General features: G+C 43.4%; 4 protein-coding genes across 8 annotated transcripts in view; 2 read left to right on the top strand and 2 right to left on the bottom strand.

The window, feature by feature from the left end:
- The first annotated feature begins 109 nt into the window (after positions 1–109).
- oxt (oxytocin) lies at positions 110–2,610 on the top strand. Of its 2 annotated transcripts, XM_012814292.3 has the most exons (3): positions 110–1,377; positions 1,808–2,012; positions 2,446–2,610. In XM_012814292.3, the coding sequence occupies exons 1-3, from the start codon at positions 1,258–1,260 to the stop codon at positions 2,583–2,585; spliced, it is 465 nt and encodes a 154-aa protein (XP_012669746.1). In that variant the 5' UTR covers positions 110–1,257; the 3' UTR covers positions 2,586–2,610. The 2 variants fall into 2 exon arrangements, with proteins under 2 accessions (XP_012669746.1, XP_031433634.1); XM_031577774.2 differs by having other exon boundaries at positions 1,291–2,012.
- A 372-nt stretch (positions 2,611–2,982) lies between these two features.
- thnsl2 (threonine synthase-like 2) lies at positions 2,983–9,479 on the bottom strand. Of its 2 annotated transcripts, none has more exons than XM_031577773.2 (9): positions 9,404–9,479; positions 7,855–8,091; positions 7,338–7,532; positions 6,815–6,967; positions 5,895–6,134; positions 5,487–5,635; positions 5,207–5,332; positions 4,826–4,980; positions 2,983–4,633 (listed from the first exon to the last, which is right to left on the bottom strand). In XM_031577773.2, the coding sequence occupies exons 2-9, from the start codon at positions 8,075–8,077 to the stop codon at positions 4,405–4,407; spliced, it is 1,470 nt and encodes a 489-aa protein (XP_031433633.1). In that variant the 5' UTR covers positions 8,078–8,091; positions 9,404–9,479; the 3' UTR covers positions 2,983–4,404. The 2 variants fall into 2 exon arrangements, with proteins under 2 accessions (XP_031433633.1, XP_012672808.2); XM_012817354.3 differs by lacking the exon at positions 9,404–9,479 and adding an exon at positions 8,721–9,196.
- An 88-nt stretch (positions 9,480–9,567) lies between these two features.
- fabp1a (fatty acid binding protein 1a, liver) lies at positions 9,568–10,801 on the top strand. Of its 2 annotated transcripts, XM_031577777.2 has the most exons (5): positions 9,568–9,708; positions 9,811–9,983; positions 10,241–10,330; positions 10,445–10,511; positions 10,646–10,801. In XM_031577777.2, the coding sequence occupies exons 1-4, from the start codon at positions 9,642–9,644 to the stop codon at positions 10,496–10,498; spliced, it is 384 nt and encodes a 127-aa protein (XP_031433637.1). In that variant the 5' UTR covers positions 9,568–9,641; the 3' UTR covers positions 10,499–10,511; positions 10,646–10,801. The 2 variants fall into 2 exon arrangements, with proteins under 2 accessions (XP_031433637.1, XP_012669790.2); XM_012814336.3 differs by having other exon boundaries at positions 9,569–9,708; positions 10,445–10,801.
- A 2,061-nt stretch (positions 10,802–12,862) lies between these two features.
- Positions 12,863–16,891, bottom strand: part of smyd1a (SET and MYND domain containing 1a) — a 9,941-nt gene continuing 5,912 nt past the window's right edge. For both annotated transcript variants that reach the window (XM_012815989.3, XM_012815981.3), the window contains 5 exons: positions 16,206–16,395; positions 14,908–15,000; positions 14,041–14,204; positions 13,621–13,789; positions 12,863–13,247 (listed from right to left, as the gene is read on the bottom strand). In XM_012815989.3, the coding sequence (XP_012671443.2) occupies positions 13,098–13,247; positions 13,621–13,789; positions 14,041–14,204; positions 14,908–15,000; positions 16,206–16,395 (766 nt within the window). In that variant the 3' untranslated portion in view covers positions 12,863–13,097. The remainder of the gene's footprint in view (positions 13,248–13,620; positions 13,790–14,040; positions 14,205–14,907; positions 15,001–16,205; positions 16,396–16,891) is intronic.

The following is a 16,891-nucleotide window of genomic DNA, read 5'->3' as shown; positions in this document are numbered from 1 at the left end:
GATATGACACCGACAGAAGATTGCGTCAAGATTCCGACGTCAGTTAGGTTATTTTAAGTCAGTTCACCTTTTGACTGTGGTCTTATAATGAATTTTAATTCAGTGGCCCTGAACATCATTAAAGCAATTATTCCCAAATGATTGGGATATAAGGTGTTACAATGATGATCTTATTAAATGTATGACCCGCCACTATTACCACCATTATTTATCTCCCAATCACATGCACCCTCTGCTACGTGTCTAATTAGACCAGACTGTGACCAAACTGTAGAAGTAGGCTACGTTATCATTTTTACTCATTTAAATATCTCAATAACTAAACTGAACAGGTATGAGGTAGGCTACTAAGTATAATGATGAAGCCTAGACTACAGTGTGAGGAGTCAGAAAGGATTTGGCTAATCTTCTTTGATATTATAAATTATATAATTTGTTTTTCATACACTTAAGTGAGATGTTGTCAGACTTGGCCTCTCCCTGCCCCATATTTTATCCTAAGTGAACCCATGAACTAAAGAAAACACCGACAGGTCACGGCAGGTCAGGGCCAGATCTCCTCAAGTGTGAGCAGCAACTGCAGGCAGCCATTTAATCTGACCGGTTTCTCTGCATTTTTCAAAGCCTGAGTGCTTACTCTGGAATACTGAAAAACATCTTGCATTGCTCTCGCAACATGGCACCTGGCTGACCAAAGGGCTAGACTTCTTTTTTTTTTCTATCTTTAAAATCTGACCACTAGCCACTTAACCTTGTCCGGTCTTCTAGCCACAATGTCCTTATGCATGGTCACGGGTGATCTCCATTAAAACCTCACCCCTCATTACAGGGCATCACGGAGCCCATTCCACTGACCCCACCAGGTCACACAATTAATCCGATGATGATCACTGTTAATAGGTAGATACAGACCCACATCATGTCTCCAGGTGTTTTAAGACGTATATAAGGGCTTCGTTTCATGGCAAGGACCAAAGAAGCATCTTCCCTCCTGAATCAACGCTAACAGCACCTCAGACCTTCAACCATCAACCTCAATAAAGTAAGTTTGTTTGATGTTTATAATGCAAAACCTCTGCCTTTATAAAGCTTTAAATTGGTATTTATTCCAAAATAGAGCCAGAGAAAATTTGATATTTCTATGGATGGCTCAGACTGAATCCTCTGATAGAGTTGAATGTGTTATTTTATGTTAAAATCCTGCTGCATTCCTCCTCTCTGCCTCTCTCCTGGTCTCTCCCCTCCGCACCATCAGTTATGTCTGGAGCCCCAGGATTGGTCTTCTGCCTGCTGTGCCTTCTGTCTGTCTGCACAGCCTGCTACATCTCCAACTGCCCCATCGGAGGCAAAAGGGCTCTACAGGACCTACCCAGAAAGGTTTGTTTAGGATCATTCATGTCTGGAGCATAAAAGACCACATTTTAAGAAAGGTTGCCTATTTTACTATGCCCTATTTGCTTCATGTAATATACCCACTGATAGCACAAGCCGTTTATGAATGATCCATCTAGTCTAGGGTCAGAGGTGTTGAATTGCAGATTTCGGAGATATTTTGCCTGTATGTATGTTGCCTTAAGAAGGGTGCATAGTTTGTCTTAGTGAAAGGAGTTCTATACCTTCCCATTGTTAGAATATCTTTGGTATGTCCTTGACCTTGAGCTCCAAATATTTCATCATTGTATCTTATGCTGGAGTTTGCTTGCCTGTATATATTCCTTCAACTATCAGCCATCTTACTCCATTTTACACTGAAGTGGTGCTGGTCCATGCATTTGCAGTATTGACAGCCCTGTTCTCCCCTTCGCAGTGCCTGCCGTGTGGGCCCGGGGACAGAGGTCGCTGCTTCGGCCCCAGCATCTGCTGCGGGGAGGGGATGGGTTGCTACCTTGGTTCCCCTGAGACGGCCCGCTGCCTGGAGGAGAACTTCCTGCCCTCCCCCTGCGAGGCCGGTGGCCGAGCCTGCGGCTCCGAGGACGGACACTGCGCTGCCCCAGGCATCTGCTGCGACTCAGGTGAGGAGGCCAACACCAACTCAGCCTTACTCAAGGCTCTTACTAAGCTATAACACACACTAAAGCTTTTCTTATGTTCCTTCTCTTGACATAATCTATACTTTCAAGTGAACTGCGATTTGGAGGAAGAGACCCATCCATTTTCATCCATACCAACTCTCACAAAGACAAAATACCTACACAGGCCCACATTACATTCCTTATGTTCTATTGAGAAAATAATGTTAAATGAATGGAGAAGATGGTTATGCAGTAGAGTTGCTCTCTGTATCCTGTGGAACTATCAAGACAACGGTCATATGTGTTCAACTGCTGGACAGTAGATATGAAAAACGTTGGCATTCACTGAAACTGTAATTCAGGTTAGGCATGTGAACTGTGTGTGTATGTTAAAAAGTCTGATTTCAAAAAAGTACATTGTGTCTTTTTTCAGAGGGCTGTGCCATTGACCAATCCTGTCTGGATGGTGAAGATGAGGACACCCCTCTTAGCCAATCAGAAAACAGCAAGGATCTCCTTATGAAGCTTCTTCATATCAGTGGGCAGACCCATCCATTCAGACTCCACCAATGAGTGTGACCCGTCAGGGCTGACCATGAAATGTCCTAGGCAATGAAGGTGTGTCTAAAAACCAGTGACCGCATCAGTGTTAACATGTACATACAGACATTTTGTACAGCATATAAATATAAATAGATGTATGACATGAGAAAAGGAATACTTTATTGTACTGTAATAGTGCTTTCTGGAGTTGAATAAACACGATGACTAAATTATGAAAAAAAGATTTCTTGAGTATTGACTATGCTTCTGTTGTGTGTTATTACATTAGGGTGATTTATGCAACTGTAAGATATCAAACTATTTTAGAATTGTACCATAATATCACGCTATACTCCCCTCTGAAGACGATCATGACTGACAAGGAGACAAGTCCAGATTGTAAATTAACTCAAGCTGCAAGCACTTACTCTTTGTAAACCGCTTATCGGTTTATTGCAAAAGAAGTCAGCAAAATACAACTCTTGTCATCTATAAGAATAACCAACATTTGCAACATACTGATCCAACTCAGACATGTAGTTTTGCGAACACTGATGGATAAAAAGTATTTAAAAATAAACTTCAAAACAACCAAAGATGTTAGCACCTTTAGAGAAAATTCCTGAGTACATGATGTATGCATGATGTATGCACTGTTTATAATACCTTGTATTATAAAACATGTGCATACATAGAGAGTTGCATCTGGATGGAGCTGGTAGTAGATTTAGCCTGACAATGATGCTATTCCACATCGTATATTAATTAGTTCACCAGAGAATTACTAAGGTCCAGAGGAATCACGCTTACAGTAATGAATAAAAATAAGGCCCACAGAATATAATCACTGCTTAGAAAACCATTTGTGTCAAACTATGTAATGACATAGATAGACACAGAAGACACAATAATTGTATCTGGTCTTCAAAAGAAAGTTAAAGGAGTAATTGTGAATCGTGAGAAAAGCCCAATGCCTCAATCATAGTCATCAATAGAACACGTTGATGTGTGTACGATATTAAGCATGGGAACTCTGTTGATAATTATGTGAGCGCGTGATTACAACGCTGGGTCCAGAGTCCAGCGGGTCAGGAACACTGGCACCCATAAAACCACGGCCCATAAACTTATATGGAGTGAAGACACAGCCGCAAAGGGCCCTGCTGATAGGAAGAGATACACAATCATGTAATCAAAGAACAATTACAGCATGTATCAAACAAGAGTACAGAAACACTGACTACACACACACAAACACCAACATCCACACAAGCTACACACATCATCCAACAACACACACACACACTACGCACATAATCCAAGAACACAGACACACACACACAAGATAACTCAATTAGGAGTATCTGCTTCATAGGAATAGCCTTTAAGGGTAATTTGTATTCTTCTTCTGGGCAGAAAAAACAAACAGCGGAAAATATATTTATGGCATCCTCTAGTCATCAGGGTACGGCTAACTTGTAGTGCCACACACAACACAAAAGCATTTACCATTAGACCAGCACTGCAGTAATCAATCCCTGAGGCTAAGGGGCAACCCTGCCTTCATTTGAACTGCTCCAAATATGAATTACTTATTATATGTCTACACTTCAGCAAACCTCTTGTAAGTTTTTATCAATCGTCTTTTTCAGTCAGCTTGTCTTTGGCACCAATATTTTGTTGTGCGATTCGAATTACCTCCGTGTATGAAAATAAAAGTGCTTTAATTATTTCCACATTTCATATTTTTTTTTTTTAAATCATTGTGAATAAAAGTGCTATTAAAAAAAAGTTAAAACTCTTCCTCTAAAAGGACCGACACAGGTTGCTCACTGCAGCCTGGTCTCCATCAGCATCTCTTGTCTGCGGAGTAAAAGCACAGGCCGCTGGCCCTGGCCGAGCCGATGGCCTCTATGCACTCCCTCAGCCTGGCTTCCCAGTCCTCCCCCACCTCCAGGTCCGTGTAGCGGGTAGCCTTGCTCTCCAGAGCCCTCAACGCCTCCGGGAGCTCCAGGGTCAGCCCAGCCTTCTGCACTGCGGCCTGGAACTTAGCAGGGGACGCTGTGGCTATGCAGCACCTGGGCAACGGGGATGGGAGAGGAGTGGTTAGGTTTGAGCTGCAGGGTGGAGATGTGCAGGTACCAATGGTGTTGGGTCACTTTCTGAACTCCTTCCTGCATTCTAGGAATAACAGACAGAGAGAGCGAGAGAGAGAGAGAAAGAGAGAGTGTGTGACTCAGTGTGAGTCAGTAAGTGTGTGTGTGTCTAACCTGTTTTCCCCTGGGCGTGGTGGTGTGTGGTAGTGATGCCAGATGGCGACTGCGGTGTGTGGACACACCAGGTAGTGGTTCTCCTCCCAGCACCGGCGCATGGCTTCCACGATCCCCTCATCACACACACTCCCCGAGGACATCACCGAGCTCAGCTACAAACACACACACACACACACACACACACACACACACACACACACACACACACACACACACACACACACACACAGGAGAAGGGCTGAGAAGAGCACATTAATGTGTCTGTGTGTGTTAGTTAGAAGAAGGGCTATGGCCATCTCCATTGAATGGCACCATCCTGTCTTTGTAGAGTGGGGTGTAGAGAGAGTTAGTGTGTGTGTGTGTGTGTGTGTCACACACCTCTTTATAAAGTGCCTCTGGTAGGGGGAGGCGGTGAGACCTCTGGAACTCCTCCAACATCTGTTTCACCAGCGCTCCATTCTTCCCCGACAGAAGCCACAACACACGCTCCATGTTGTAGGGGTCCTGCAGATATTCACACACACACACACACACACACACACACACGCACACACACACACACACACACACACACACACACACACACAGAGGCCATTCACAATGATTAGTGCAAATTCATACACAAACATTGTCAGTATTGAATCATACATTTGAGCACCTGTATGTCTATTGCAGGGGCCAGGGTTTGCTTGACACTGGTTGCCATGGAGAAATCACCACTCTGCACGGCACGGCACACAATGTCATTGGAGTTCACCATAGCAACAAGTCTTAGTGGAACTCCCATGTGTTTCAGAATACACCCAGCTGACACACACACACACACACACACACACACACACACACAGAGAAGAGAGGAATAATTATAGGAATGTGAGACAGAAGAATTCAAAGAATGGAACATAACCAATGTAAAATCTTAGTTTCTATAGGTAAACAGGAAATGCCTGAAGTCCCAGTCAGATGACAATCAAAACAATGGGAGGAAACTCCATATGACATGTTAACCACAACTGGCACAGACATATTCAGTGAGCTCTGCTCTCTGCTGCACTCACTCACTCACCTGCGATGTTGCCCGCCCCACCAGTGGGCACCACCACCTCCAGGACAGGCAGGGAGTCTCCAGGGCGGGTCTTTTCCACGCCACTCAGCTGCAGGTACGCGTACAGAAAGTGTGCCAGCTGGACCAGGATGCGTGCCATGTTGACAGAGTTCAGGCTCATCAGGCCGTTCTGCCTCACCAGGTCCTGATCCGCAAACAGCCGACGCAGGGGGACGTCGATGTCATCTGATGTCCCATCCGCTGCAGCATCACAGAGCAACACACACACACACGCACCATTACAATGCAGGCACACATAGCTAGGTCATAAGTATACAGTACATCACAAAATAGTGAAGAGCTGATCATGTAAGGAATGTGGCAACGGTAAGATGCTACATTTCTTTTTCTTCCTACAATTTTCCTACAGTGTTCTTCCTACATTAACCTATCTAAGTTCCAACTTAGATATTTTAGACAAATATTAATATAGTTGTGTGTGGTGTAATCCAATAAAGTATGGTAGTCGACCGGAAGTTTGTAGATGGTAGTGTTTGTGATGTTAGTATTTTAACACTTCCTAGTTTAGAAAGAAAATGTATCCAATATGCATTTAGCTGAATATGCTGAGGGTTGACCTCATTTCTTTACAAGGTGATTTACATTTTCTTATTACTCTTTTATTCAAGCAATAAATCAATCAATGAACAACGATCAAGGTCACCTCTGGTCCCACAAGGCTACTTGAAGCCTTGTCTGTTCAGCATTACTGCTTAGGACATTCTGCCCTTTCATAATCACATGACAACATTAATTAGACGTTCCAGAGGTCGCTTCCACTGCAGTGACATCATCATCAGCCTTCATCATCCCGTGACCATTCTCCTATGTGACCAGAGCTGACATCCCTTGTGACCTTCGACCTGTGGGTGCAGCCTCACCTGCAAACACGTGGATGTTGTCATCCAGGTTGGTGGTCATCTGCTTCTCCTGCACGGGGGTGATGCGTCCGCGGGGGAACACCACCACCACGTCCACCCCCCGCAGGCCTCGCGCACTGCAGATCGCAGCGCCGCCAGTGTCCCCAGAGGTGCCTGCATACACAGAGTGGGAGCATCTGAAAACAACTCTGTATCAGATTATAATTACAGCAATCAATTCCAATTATGCAAACAAGAAATTCTCACACGGAGAATCTAGTCCACACCTCATTTACAAACACGCTTATCCAACAATGACTTACGATGATTACACAGACCTTTGTGTGCTGTCTGCTAATTGCATTAACAGACTCAAGTCGCACTGTGGCAGGAGTGTACGTGTACTTACTGATGAACAATTAGTCTGCTCATCACATTTGACGTAAAACTGCAGGTTAGTCCATATCAATAAACACTGTGTGTGTGTGCGTGTGTGTGTGTGTGTGCACAATGCTTTGATGGAATGAGCTGGTAGGTCACCTACCAACGAGGATGGTGGCCCTGCTGCTCTCCTTCTGAAGGAAGTACTCCAGGAAGCGGACGGTGCAGGTCATGGCCAGGTCTTTAAAGGCAAACGTCTCTCCGTGGAAAAGCTCCAGGACGGAGAGGCCGTCTTTCAGCTTAGCTATGCTCACCACGCCAGGCACAGCAAACGTAGACAGCGCATCTGAAATAAGGCCTGGAGAATCACAGAAACACAAGACCATCACTGATGGTGCTGCCGTCCATCAGCATGATATCATTTCATTCAGTCACTGCAATGACCGTGCTATTATTTCTCCTGTTTCTCATGCTTTTGGTGTAAGGTACATGCTTTTGAGTCGTGTCTTCTGCTTGCATGCAATACAATCCATTGACTTAATGCCTCACACTCCAAAACAAAATTAGGTCAATCTCACAATCTCAAGTCAGCATTGAAAGCTGGCAACCATGCGCAAACACTGAGCTAACTAGACAGTGAGGCCATTTAGTCAGTCTAACACAAAGCCTCCATGACTCACCCTCCAGATCCCTCCTCGGGATCAGCTCCTCAGGAATGAAAAGAGAGCAGACCTCGTACACCAGCTTCGAGTAGGACAGGGGAGCCCAGGACCTGAGCGTTTCAGGGGGCAGGGTGGGTATGGTCTCGGGCATAAACATACCCCCATCAGAGGCATAACCAGAGAACAGTACTTGTCTGAAGTCCCATCCCTGCACTCCTCCTCGCGTGCTGCAGTAGCGCATATTTTAGCAGGAAGCTGGTGGAACAATGCATCCAAGGTTATTGCAATGCTAGGTTAATGTAATGGTTAATTCAATGCAAGACAAGGTTACAGTAAGGACACACAGGACAGCTCAAATCAGGGATTCCCAACTCTTCTGCTGTGGCCTCATCCGCTACCTATATTTTTAGGCCATTCTATTTACGTTTCGCTATTTTTATGCACACTTGTGAAATCCTATTACGTTCTTGACTGGCAAAATCGGGTGTATTCAACTGATCAAGAGTCTTACTGGTGAGTTTAGTTAGGCGCGTAGGCTATGCAGTAATGTAGACTGAGTAGAGACAACAGCAATACATACAGAACTGGACTGAAAACTCTGCATTGTTTTATCTTAAAATCAGGAAAAGTCCCGAAAAGTCCAGTCACTGAATTATATATTTACTCCCGTCATATGCTCCAGTTACTGACAGTTGTTGTTCTGGTCAATTTTCAACCACATGATTACATGTCAAGTTTGGAAGAAACAGAACTCCTGAGAGACTCAAGCTTTGGTCCTCTGTAGTAACCGTTTGCACTATTCACAGTTTGATTTCGGATCACAAGAGTCATGTCTGTAAATTGTTATTTTACGAAGAAAGACACGAGGACAAACTATGAAATACCTCAAAAGCCAGTCACTGCAAATCGGGCGCAGGGGACAATAAAGCAGGAAGCACTGCTAGACGACGGGAACAAAAATAGATGGGTCCAAGAAAGGAACACATTTCTGTGCAACACACAGTGTTCGCATCACGGCGAACTTCGATAAAGCATGCACAACTACGCCACCTTCTGTACGACCAAGTTGTATAACAAATTATTGTTGCGGCTTTGAGAAATCTTATCCCAATTTAATGCGCCGCTTGAACGTTGACCCTTGACCTACACTGAAGCTTTCTTTCTGGTAAAGTATCATTGTAACAACTTGAATGAATAAAAAAAAAAAAAAATGATTGATCAGATATTCCACGATGCAATTTTAAACTTATTCAAAATAGGCTGACAGCACAGTAGCTCAAATTGGTTTAAATAAGTTACAGGCCAATACTAGGCTACATGTGGGTAGATAGAATTCAAATGCGATAATGACAAAGCAATATGGGCTCCGTAACCGGAGCTGTGCTCATATCTGTAAATAAGAGTTGTGTTTGATTACAAATTAAATGACTGCAGTCGATAAACACACTATGCAAATCAGAAAAACCCAGTGAGCCTAAAGCAAAAATATATCATTTGCAAATTATTGCCGTACGCATTAAGGCTTTTATGAATGATTACCGTATTAATGAAGAGTAAAAAAACTTACGGGTGGAACCACTTCGTCAATTACTTTGAACTTGCTGCTTACTGAGTTCACACTGATTACAGTGGGAACCTTATCAGCGGCAACTTTTTAAGTAATGTTTCACAACTTATTACCTCATCAACGTCATACAATTATCAGTGAAATCACTACACCTGTCCTCGACTGGGTTAGTCATTCCATCGGGGCTATATAAGTGGTCGGCTCCTGCAAAATTCTTGCTTTCTCGCAGAAGTTCATAATGGCCTTTGCTGGAAAATATCAGCTGGAGTCTCAGGAGAACTTTGAGCCTTTCATGAAGGCTATTGGTGAGTCATTCTAGGTGCTGTGTTTATATTCCAGAAACATGGGAGAAATGGCTGGCTTGTCTGCGTGTATATGTTTAATCTGTTAATCTCTTTAATTTGTAGGTCTACCTGATGAACTGATTCAGAAGGGCAAAGACATCAAGAGCGTCTCTGAAATTGAGCAGAATGGAGATCACTTCAAGGTGACCGTTACCACTGGTACAAAGGTCATGGTGAACACCTTCACGATTGGGCAGGAATGTGAGCTGGAGACCCTGACTGGAGAGAAAGTCAAGGTGAGTGAGGCCCAACCTGGATTAACTTGAGTGGGGATGCATCTTTAAAATTATCCCTGAATACTTGTTCTAAACACAAGGCAGTGGTATTAAATTATCACTGTTGGACAATTGCTTCGCAGTTGACCTGCAATATGCAGAGGTTGAAATCTTTTTCTTTTTTAAAATAAATTCTTTGATTTAAATCTATTAAGTCTCTTCTGAATTTATCCTGAGAACTATAGTAAAGTCCTGCGTTTTGTTTTCTCCTGTTCTAGACTGTTGTGCACTTGAATGGAAACAAGCTGACCGTTTCATTGAAAAGCATTGAGTCTGTCACTGAGGTGTCTGGAGATTCCATTTGCAATGTGAGTAGAGCCTCTTCCATCGGTTGTTGTAGATTCACTTGTGCTTTTAATGTAGGGTTTAAGTTAACTCTGCGGTATATAATCTGAACAAGCATTCTATGTCCTCTTTTTCAGACCATGACTTTGGGCCCCATCGTATACAAGAGAGTCAGCAAGCGCATCTCATAATTGTGTTTTTGAGGAAAATAAAAAGAAGAAAATCAGTGTGAGCATTGTCATTACTTACTGCTTGCACTTCCTAAGCTCTGAATTTGCATTGTTTGTGTTGCTGCCCTAAAGATACTCTGACCCTGTTGAGTGATTTGTGTTTTTGAGGAAAATAAAAAGAAGAAAATCAGTGTGAGCATTGTCATTACTTACTGCTTGCACTTCCTAAGCTCTGAATTTGCATTGTTTGTGTTGCTGCCCTAAAGATACTCTGACCCTGTTGAGTGATTTGTGTTTTTGAGGAAAATAAAAAGAAGAAAATCAGTGTGAGCATTGTCATTACTTACTGCTTGCACTTCCTAAGCTCTGAATTTGCATTGTTTGTGTTGCTGCCCTAAAGATACTCTGACCCCTCCCTTATCTGGTGTGTATTGGAATATGCTCTAACATCGCAGCACATGTCTTATCCGCCAGAGCTTGTTACAATAGGTTCACTGACCGATCGTAGGAGCTGTTGTGCTGTTGAACACATCAAGGATCTCAAATATACATCTTTATGGGCAGGAGCTGCTCAGTATGGTAGCTTCATGACTGTCTATAGTGCATGAAGATGCCCAAGTGGACTAATGGTAGGAAACCTTCTGACAACCTGTACAGCGCTCTTTTTAGATTGGTGCTCTAAAATATTGTAGTGCATGCGCTCCAGTGGCCCAAAGCAAGTAAGTGTAACTGCCATTCATAAGGCCAGTTAGAGGCCCTTTTCAGGCCTGACTGGAGGTAGCGCCCACAGGTGTGAATTCATTTGGATAGCTTTATGGCTGTTGTCTTAAGGTGTAACAACAGTCCTCCTTTTCCTAACAATACCCTGTTGAGTCATTAGGAACTAAAACATAACGTGCAAACATGAGCACTGAAGTCACGAAACTGTTGCAGGTCGTTCCAGCTTCTGTTCACCTTGTTTAACCCTAAAATGCCCTTTTCCTCCTAAAGTGTATGGTGCATTACATTGTCACTACAACTAAGAAAAAAACTGTTTGCACCTGCTGCTTCTGCACAGACGGCCAATGGTTTTAGAGTGGATCCGTGCCTCGTCCAGCCTGGCTCAGCGAGACCAGCTGTTATCCTCAAGTTTATTGTCAAGTACTTGTTGATGCAAACATCATTACCAGTAATGAACTTCATCTCAGAGCCAATTCAACTTTGCATAATTTTACTCCGTTTTACGTCTTGGCAATGTGATTAGATTTGTCTGTTGATTCCTGACCGTCCATCTCACATTCTGCCAGTCTTTCTTTCCACTCCAGTAGTTCCACCACAACATTTCGCTGTAAATATTTCAACACTAGGATAGGTTAACATCAACCCTGCTTAGGATGAACCCTAACCCAAAACTAAACATAGTGACATACTAAATGTAACCATTCAATGGGGCACAGTCTCCGTTGGTATAACGGACTCTGTGAGTTCTGGCTGCGAGGCATAAGTGGGGCAGATAACTGTGGGTATTGCAGGAAGCCTCCCCTTTCTTTTGCTTACTTTTAAATGACTGTATCTAAGTAAATGTGTGCATCTATTTGGCAGACACTATTTTCCAAATGCCCTTCAAGCTCTTATTTTGTTGAGGAAAGAAAATAAGTGTGTGGTTCAGTTTGTGGTTGCTGCTTTCAAGTGTACCTACATTTATGTAAGCCTATCTGGGGCCTCAGTTGTTTCTCATTGAAAAAAAGGCCATCATTTGAACAGGATGTTTGGAAGCTTCTTCCTATACATCCTTAGTGTAAACATTTCTATGTCAAGTAATCCTGAATAGACATTTTAAACCAGTGCACCTACAATTTCCACCCAGTTGCCTAAAATTAGCTCATCTTTGATGCTAGTTAATTTGTTGTTGGCCTCTAGAAAATATTAGACATATAGATTTAGGTTATTATGATCATCATTAAAAGTATATAATACATTTATAATAATTATAATTGTTAATATTTTTTTTTATCTGCTGCTATCTTGTATTACGCATTCATTTTGTTATTGGTTTTTTTTAAATATGTTCTGGATATGGTTATTGGAACATCTTCTAAATACTTCAACTTAAAATGGTACCATGAACCGTAACGTATAGATGTATGCTATGATATAACACTATGTAAAGGCAGAAGGGCCCGTTGTCTGAGCCATGAGAATTACTGTGACCTAAAAACAGTCCAAAGAAAAATAATAGCATCCCTAAAGCACATTCAGATTGGTTAGTTCTGGTTCCCAAGACATCTCAGCTCATGTGATCCTTTGCTCTTTTCATCATCGCTCCTGCTGTCCAGATGCAGGCCTGACCACCTCAGGTAGCTTTGTGTGCTCCAGTGTCAAACAATCAAAACAGACTGCAGCACAGTGAGTCACAGTGTTTTATTAGTTCATTCAAAACCACCTGTTTGGTATTGCCAGTCTTGTTTCCTTTGTAGGTATGTGTAGGTAGGTATGTGTATGTGAGTGTGTATGTGTTTGTGTGGTATGTGTGTGTATGTGAATGCATTTGTGTGTGTGTGTGTGTGTGTATGTGAGTGTGTATGTGTTTGTGTGGTATGTGTGTGTATGTGAATGCATTTGTGTGTGTGTGTGTGAGGGCCTATTTGGCACCCTGGACGAGCTCCTTGACTTGCTCCTTGATTGGCTCAGCCAGTGGCTTTCCGAACAGTGCTGCCTCCCGCACGCTCTGATAGGCTTTCTCATTCTGTTTGAACATCTGCAGCTCTGCTTCTGTCTGTGAGCGCATCACCTGCAGGGGGGTCACAAGGGCGAAACAACCCTCTCAGAATATCCACTCCTCAAAGCATCAACTCTCAGAACATACACTCCTCAAAACAACACTCTCAGAACATACACTCCTCAAAGCATCCACTCTCAGAACATACTCTCCTCAAAACAACACTCTCAGAACATACACTCCTCGAAGCATCCACTCTTCAGAGCATCACTTCTCAAAATATACACGTGTGTGTGTGTGTGTGTGGGTGTGTGGGGGGGGTGTACGTGCATCTGAGAGCGAGAGAGAGAGAGAGAGAAAGAGAGAGAGAGAGAGAGAGAGAGAGAGAGAGACTGAATGAATGAGAGTGTGACAGACTGAGTGTGAGTGTGTGATCATGCTGTACCTCCAGGTCTTTTGTGATGGAGTGGTGTGGGCCATGGGTCACCATGAGGATGGCAAAGGCCTTGCATATCAAGCCGTGGCCCACCTCGATGAGTCCTGCATGCCAGTTAGTCACTCCTGCCCGCATGGTGGCCATGCCAAGCTGGGCGTTGCTTGGATGGTACAGTTTCCTATAAGGAGGAGAGGTTTAAGCCCTACAGGAAACTCATCAAATGGTCACAGGTGTGTATTACAATGATTTAAGCCCTACAGGAACTCATCAAATGGTCACAGGTGTATAACGAGTGTATTAAGCCCTACAGGAAACTCATCCAAGGGTGAGTGTGGGAGACAACAGTGAAAGGATATATAACTTGATGTAAGTTTAATGTTAATGTAATGTAATGTAAGAAAATACATATATGATTATACATATACTCACCCATATCCGACCACCATGCGGCTGGCGCATTCTGCAGCTTCCTTGAAGGAGCGCATGAAGGAGAGCACCTCACTGGCTATGCTCAGCACTCTCAGGTGGTGCAGGTGTGTGTCGGCCAGCACTGCCTCCTGTTTCTGCAGGCACTCACGGCACAGCTTCACCACCTGACCACAAGGGGGAGTGCCAGAGACAGAGTCGGAAGGGACAAGTTGGATAAACAAACAAGATACATATGCAACATGGCATTTTTAGGCGTTTAGCTTATGGTATGGCATGCGTTTAGAGAAGACATTCAACTATGCGGCTCCCTGAGCACAGAGGTCATGTCTTGACTTAAAGGGACAGTCCTTGATCCTGGCCAATGGTGGTTGATATTGGATCTCAACAGCCAGGCTGGAATAGCGTATGGCTTGGTCTGAGCCACTTTGTTTCCCATTTACATTACATTTACATTTACATTTAGTCATTTAGCAGACGCTTTTATCCAAAGCGACTTACATATGTGCGACTTACAATGTATACACATTTTACATTTACACTGATGGCACACTGCACATAAGGAGCAAATAGGGGTTCAGTGTCTTGCTCAAGGACACTTCGACAGGGTATCGAACTAGCAACCTTCTGATTACTAAACGACTTCTTTACCTCCTGTACCACTGTTACAAAGCCAGGAATGTGCAGGGCCGGAGGTTTTTTGAGAGCACAAATTAGACGGACAGCTAAATGAATGTGAAGAGTATTCTGCTGAATTTGAGAAAGGTGTAATTGATTATAATCGGATTATAGGGTTATATTATTGGATTATAAGGACTGCACCTTTAACACCAGCAGTGAATCCTTAGGAAGGCGGGGGGGCTACTTTACCTCTTCAAAGTCCCCAGAGATGCGTGCCTCCTCAATCTTCTCAAAAGCCTTCAGGCCGAACTCTGTCACCTCCTTCACCTGGTCTGCAGAGGGCTGCAAACACACAAAGAGACACAAGCGTTGTGTCAGAAGCGTTTATGGCTCCCTCATTTGGGGGATTCTGAAATACCTAAATGGCCCAAAGACAGTGGTGTCATCCAAAGCTGCTCACTGAATCACAAGCGTTCAGTCCTGTCTGTTCTATCAGAGACTCACCTACCATCAGGTTTTACAGATTCTGTTTATTCACCTCTGTTCTGATTCCAGCCTGATAGACACTATCTCTTATGGTAGCAGCTATGTTCCTTCTGCTTTTTCTGTGCTAATGCCTATATCATAAATGTCTGGTCAGTAATTACATGCCAGGATGTTCTAGTATGCACTATTATGTGCTACATGCCTATATCTATAAATATCTGGTCAGTAATTACATGCTAGGATGTTCTAGTATGTACTATTATGAAGTGGCATGAAATGCTGATAGAATACATCAAGAAAACATCTTATCTGTGCAATAAGTGAAATCCATGGCTTTAAATAGAACATTCTTGCAACACTGGTGTTTTTGTTTAGCTGTGCAGCTCGGTATGGAGGTCAAATCAATTAATGGCGTTAGGCCTCCAGACATATTTTCACGTCTCTGAGTCCGTATAGTCAGTACAAGGAACTAACAAGCTAACAAGCAGAGCAAAATCATGTACTTTTTCTAATGCTGCCTTTCAAGATCACATCTCTGGAAGGACACATACACATACACATACAAATCGCATTCCACCCGCCATCTCATCACAGTCAGGCTACTGTTCCATAAATGTAAGCTGGATGTTCTCTTCCACTCAGGCAGCACCACATTCTTACTGTTTCACAGTACTGTTTCACACGGCGTTTGAAGAGTTTGTTTGGAGCCGACATTTTTAATGCATCAGGTGACAGTTGCGTGGAGGTTCCTTATGTAACAAACTGTTTGGGTGAGGGTGAAATGTGTAGTGAGTGTGTGTGTGCGTGTGTGTATGTATATGTGTATGTGTTGGTCATCCAACCTTTTTGAAACTCCTACCTGAGTAGTGCATGTGCGTGTGTGTGTGGCGTTTGTCTTGCCATCTGCTTATAGTATCAAAACACCCTCACATCACAACACATCCGATGGAGGACGTGCAATGGCAACATGATGGCCAAATCTTTCAAAATATTTTTGTCCAAAAGTTACATTTATGTGTGTGTGCGTGTTTTTGTGTGTGTTTATGTGTTGGTCATCCTACCTTTTCGTCCGTTTTGGTGGCCATCATGAGGTCGTCTTTGATGCCTTTGCTGCAGTGCTCACATTTGCAGTCAAAGTAGTACTGCTTCTTCAGCAGCTGCTGGCGGTCTTTGGACAGCTTCAGGAAGTCAATGTAGGACACAGTCAGCTCCTCTCCCTCTGGGATGGTGCCTAGCACACGCAACTCAATTCTGCCCACAGGAAGTGATGTCAGAAGTGTGAGAGAATCAGAGAGTGGCAACCATAACAGAAAAGAAGCAGTCTTTTGGGGGACGCTTGAATTCACAAGATGCAGGACCACAAGCAGGACTAGAGGGCCTAGGCTCAGGCAATACACTTAAGTCCTCTTCATTAGTTAAAAAGTCAGTTAAATAAACTAATTTTCACCATATTAATGTGAAGGTAAATAAGAGTGTCATGGAGACAAGGGTTTGAGCATGAATGGGTGCTCACACACACACACACACACACACACACACACACACACACACACACACATACGCACACAGACACAGAGTTTGTGTCATTCACCCTACAGTGTGGAGCTGAGCCAGCATCAGCTCAAAGGTCATTGGTTATTTCTCTTGCTGTTCTGCCTGCTCATTGGCCAGCTCTGAGATTGCTGAATGTTCATTGGTTGTTACACTACACTTCCCTGGGTTGGTGATTCTTGCTGTCATCGCACTG

This window comes from Clupea harengus, chromosome 12 (genome assembly GCF_900700415.2).
Source record: "Clupea harengus chromosome 12, Ch_v2.0.2, whole genome shotgun sequence".
Lineage (NCBI taxonomy): Eukaryota > Metazoa > Chordata > Actinopteri > Clupeiformes > Clupeidae > Clupea > Clupea harengus.
Note: the sequence above shows the minus strand (reverse complement) of the source record. Positions and strands in the feature narration are given on the sequence as shown.

What these genes read in the sequence shown, in the direction of transcription:
- oxt (XM_031577774.2), top strand. Translation starts at nt 1,643, where the DNA reads ATGTCCTTGACCTTGAGCTCCAAATATTTCATCATTGTATCTTATGCT. An exon ending in AGGCATCTGCTGCGACTCAG is followed by an intron (nt 2,013 to 2,445) that starts GTGAGGAGGCCA and finishes GTCTTTTTTCAG; the next exon opens with AGGGCTGTGCCATTGACCAA.
- thnsl2 (XM_031577773.2), bottom strand. Translation starts at nt 8,077, where the DNA reads ATGCGCTACTGCAGCACGCGAGGAGGAGTGCAGGGATGGGACTTCAGA. An exon ending in CAGGGCCACCATCCTCGTTG is followed by an intron (nt 6,968 to 7,337) that starts GTAGGTGACCTA and finishes CTGTGTATGCAG; the next exon opens with GCACCTCTGGGGACACTGGC. An exon ending in CAGAGGCACTTTATAAAGAG is followed by an intron (nt 4,981 to 5,206) that starts GTGTGTGACACA and finishes GTGTGTTTGTAG; the next exon opens with CTGAGCTCGGTGATGTCCTC.
- fabp1a (XM_031577777.2), top strand. Translation starts at nt 9,642, where the DNA reads ATGGCCTTTGCTGGAAAATATCAGCTGGAGTCTCAGGAGAACTTTGAG. An exon ending in TGACTGGAGAGAAAGTCAAG is followed by an intron (nt 9,984 to 10,240) that starts GTGAGTGAGGCC and finishes CTCCTGTTCTAG; the next exon opens with ACTGTTGTGCACTTGAATGG. An exon ending in CTGGAGATTCCATTTGCAAT is followed by an intron (nt 10,331 to 10,444) that starts GTGAGTAGAGCC and finishes CCTCTTTTTCAG; the next exon opens with ACCATGACTTTGGGCCCCAT.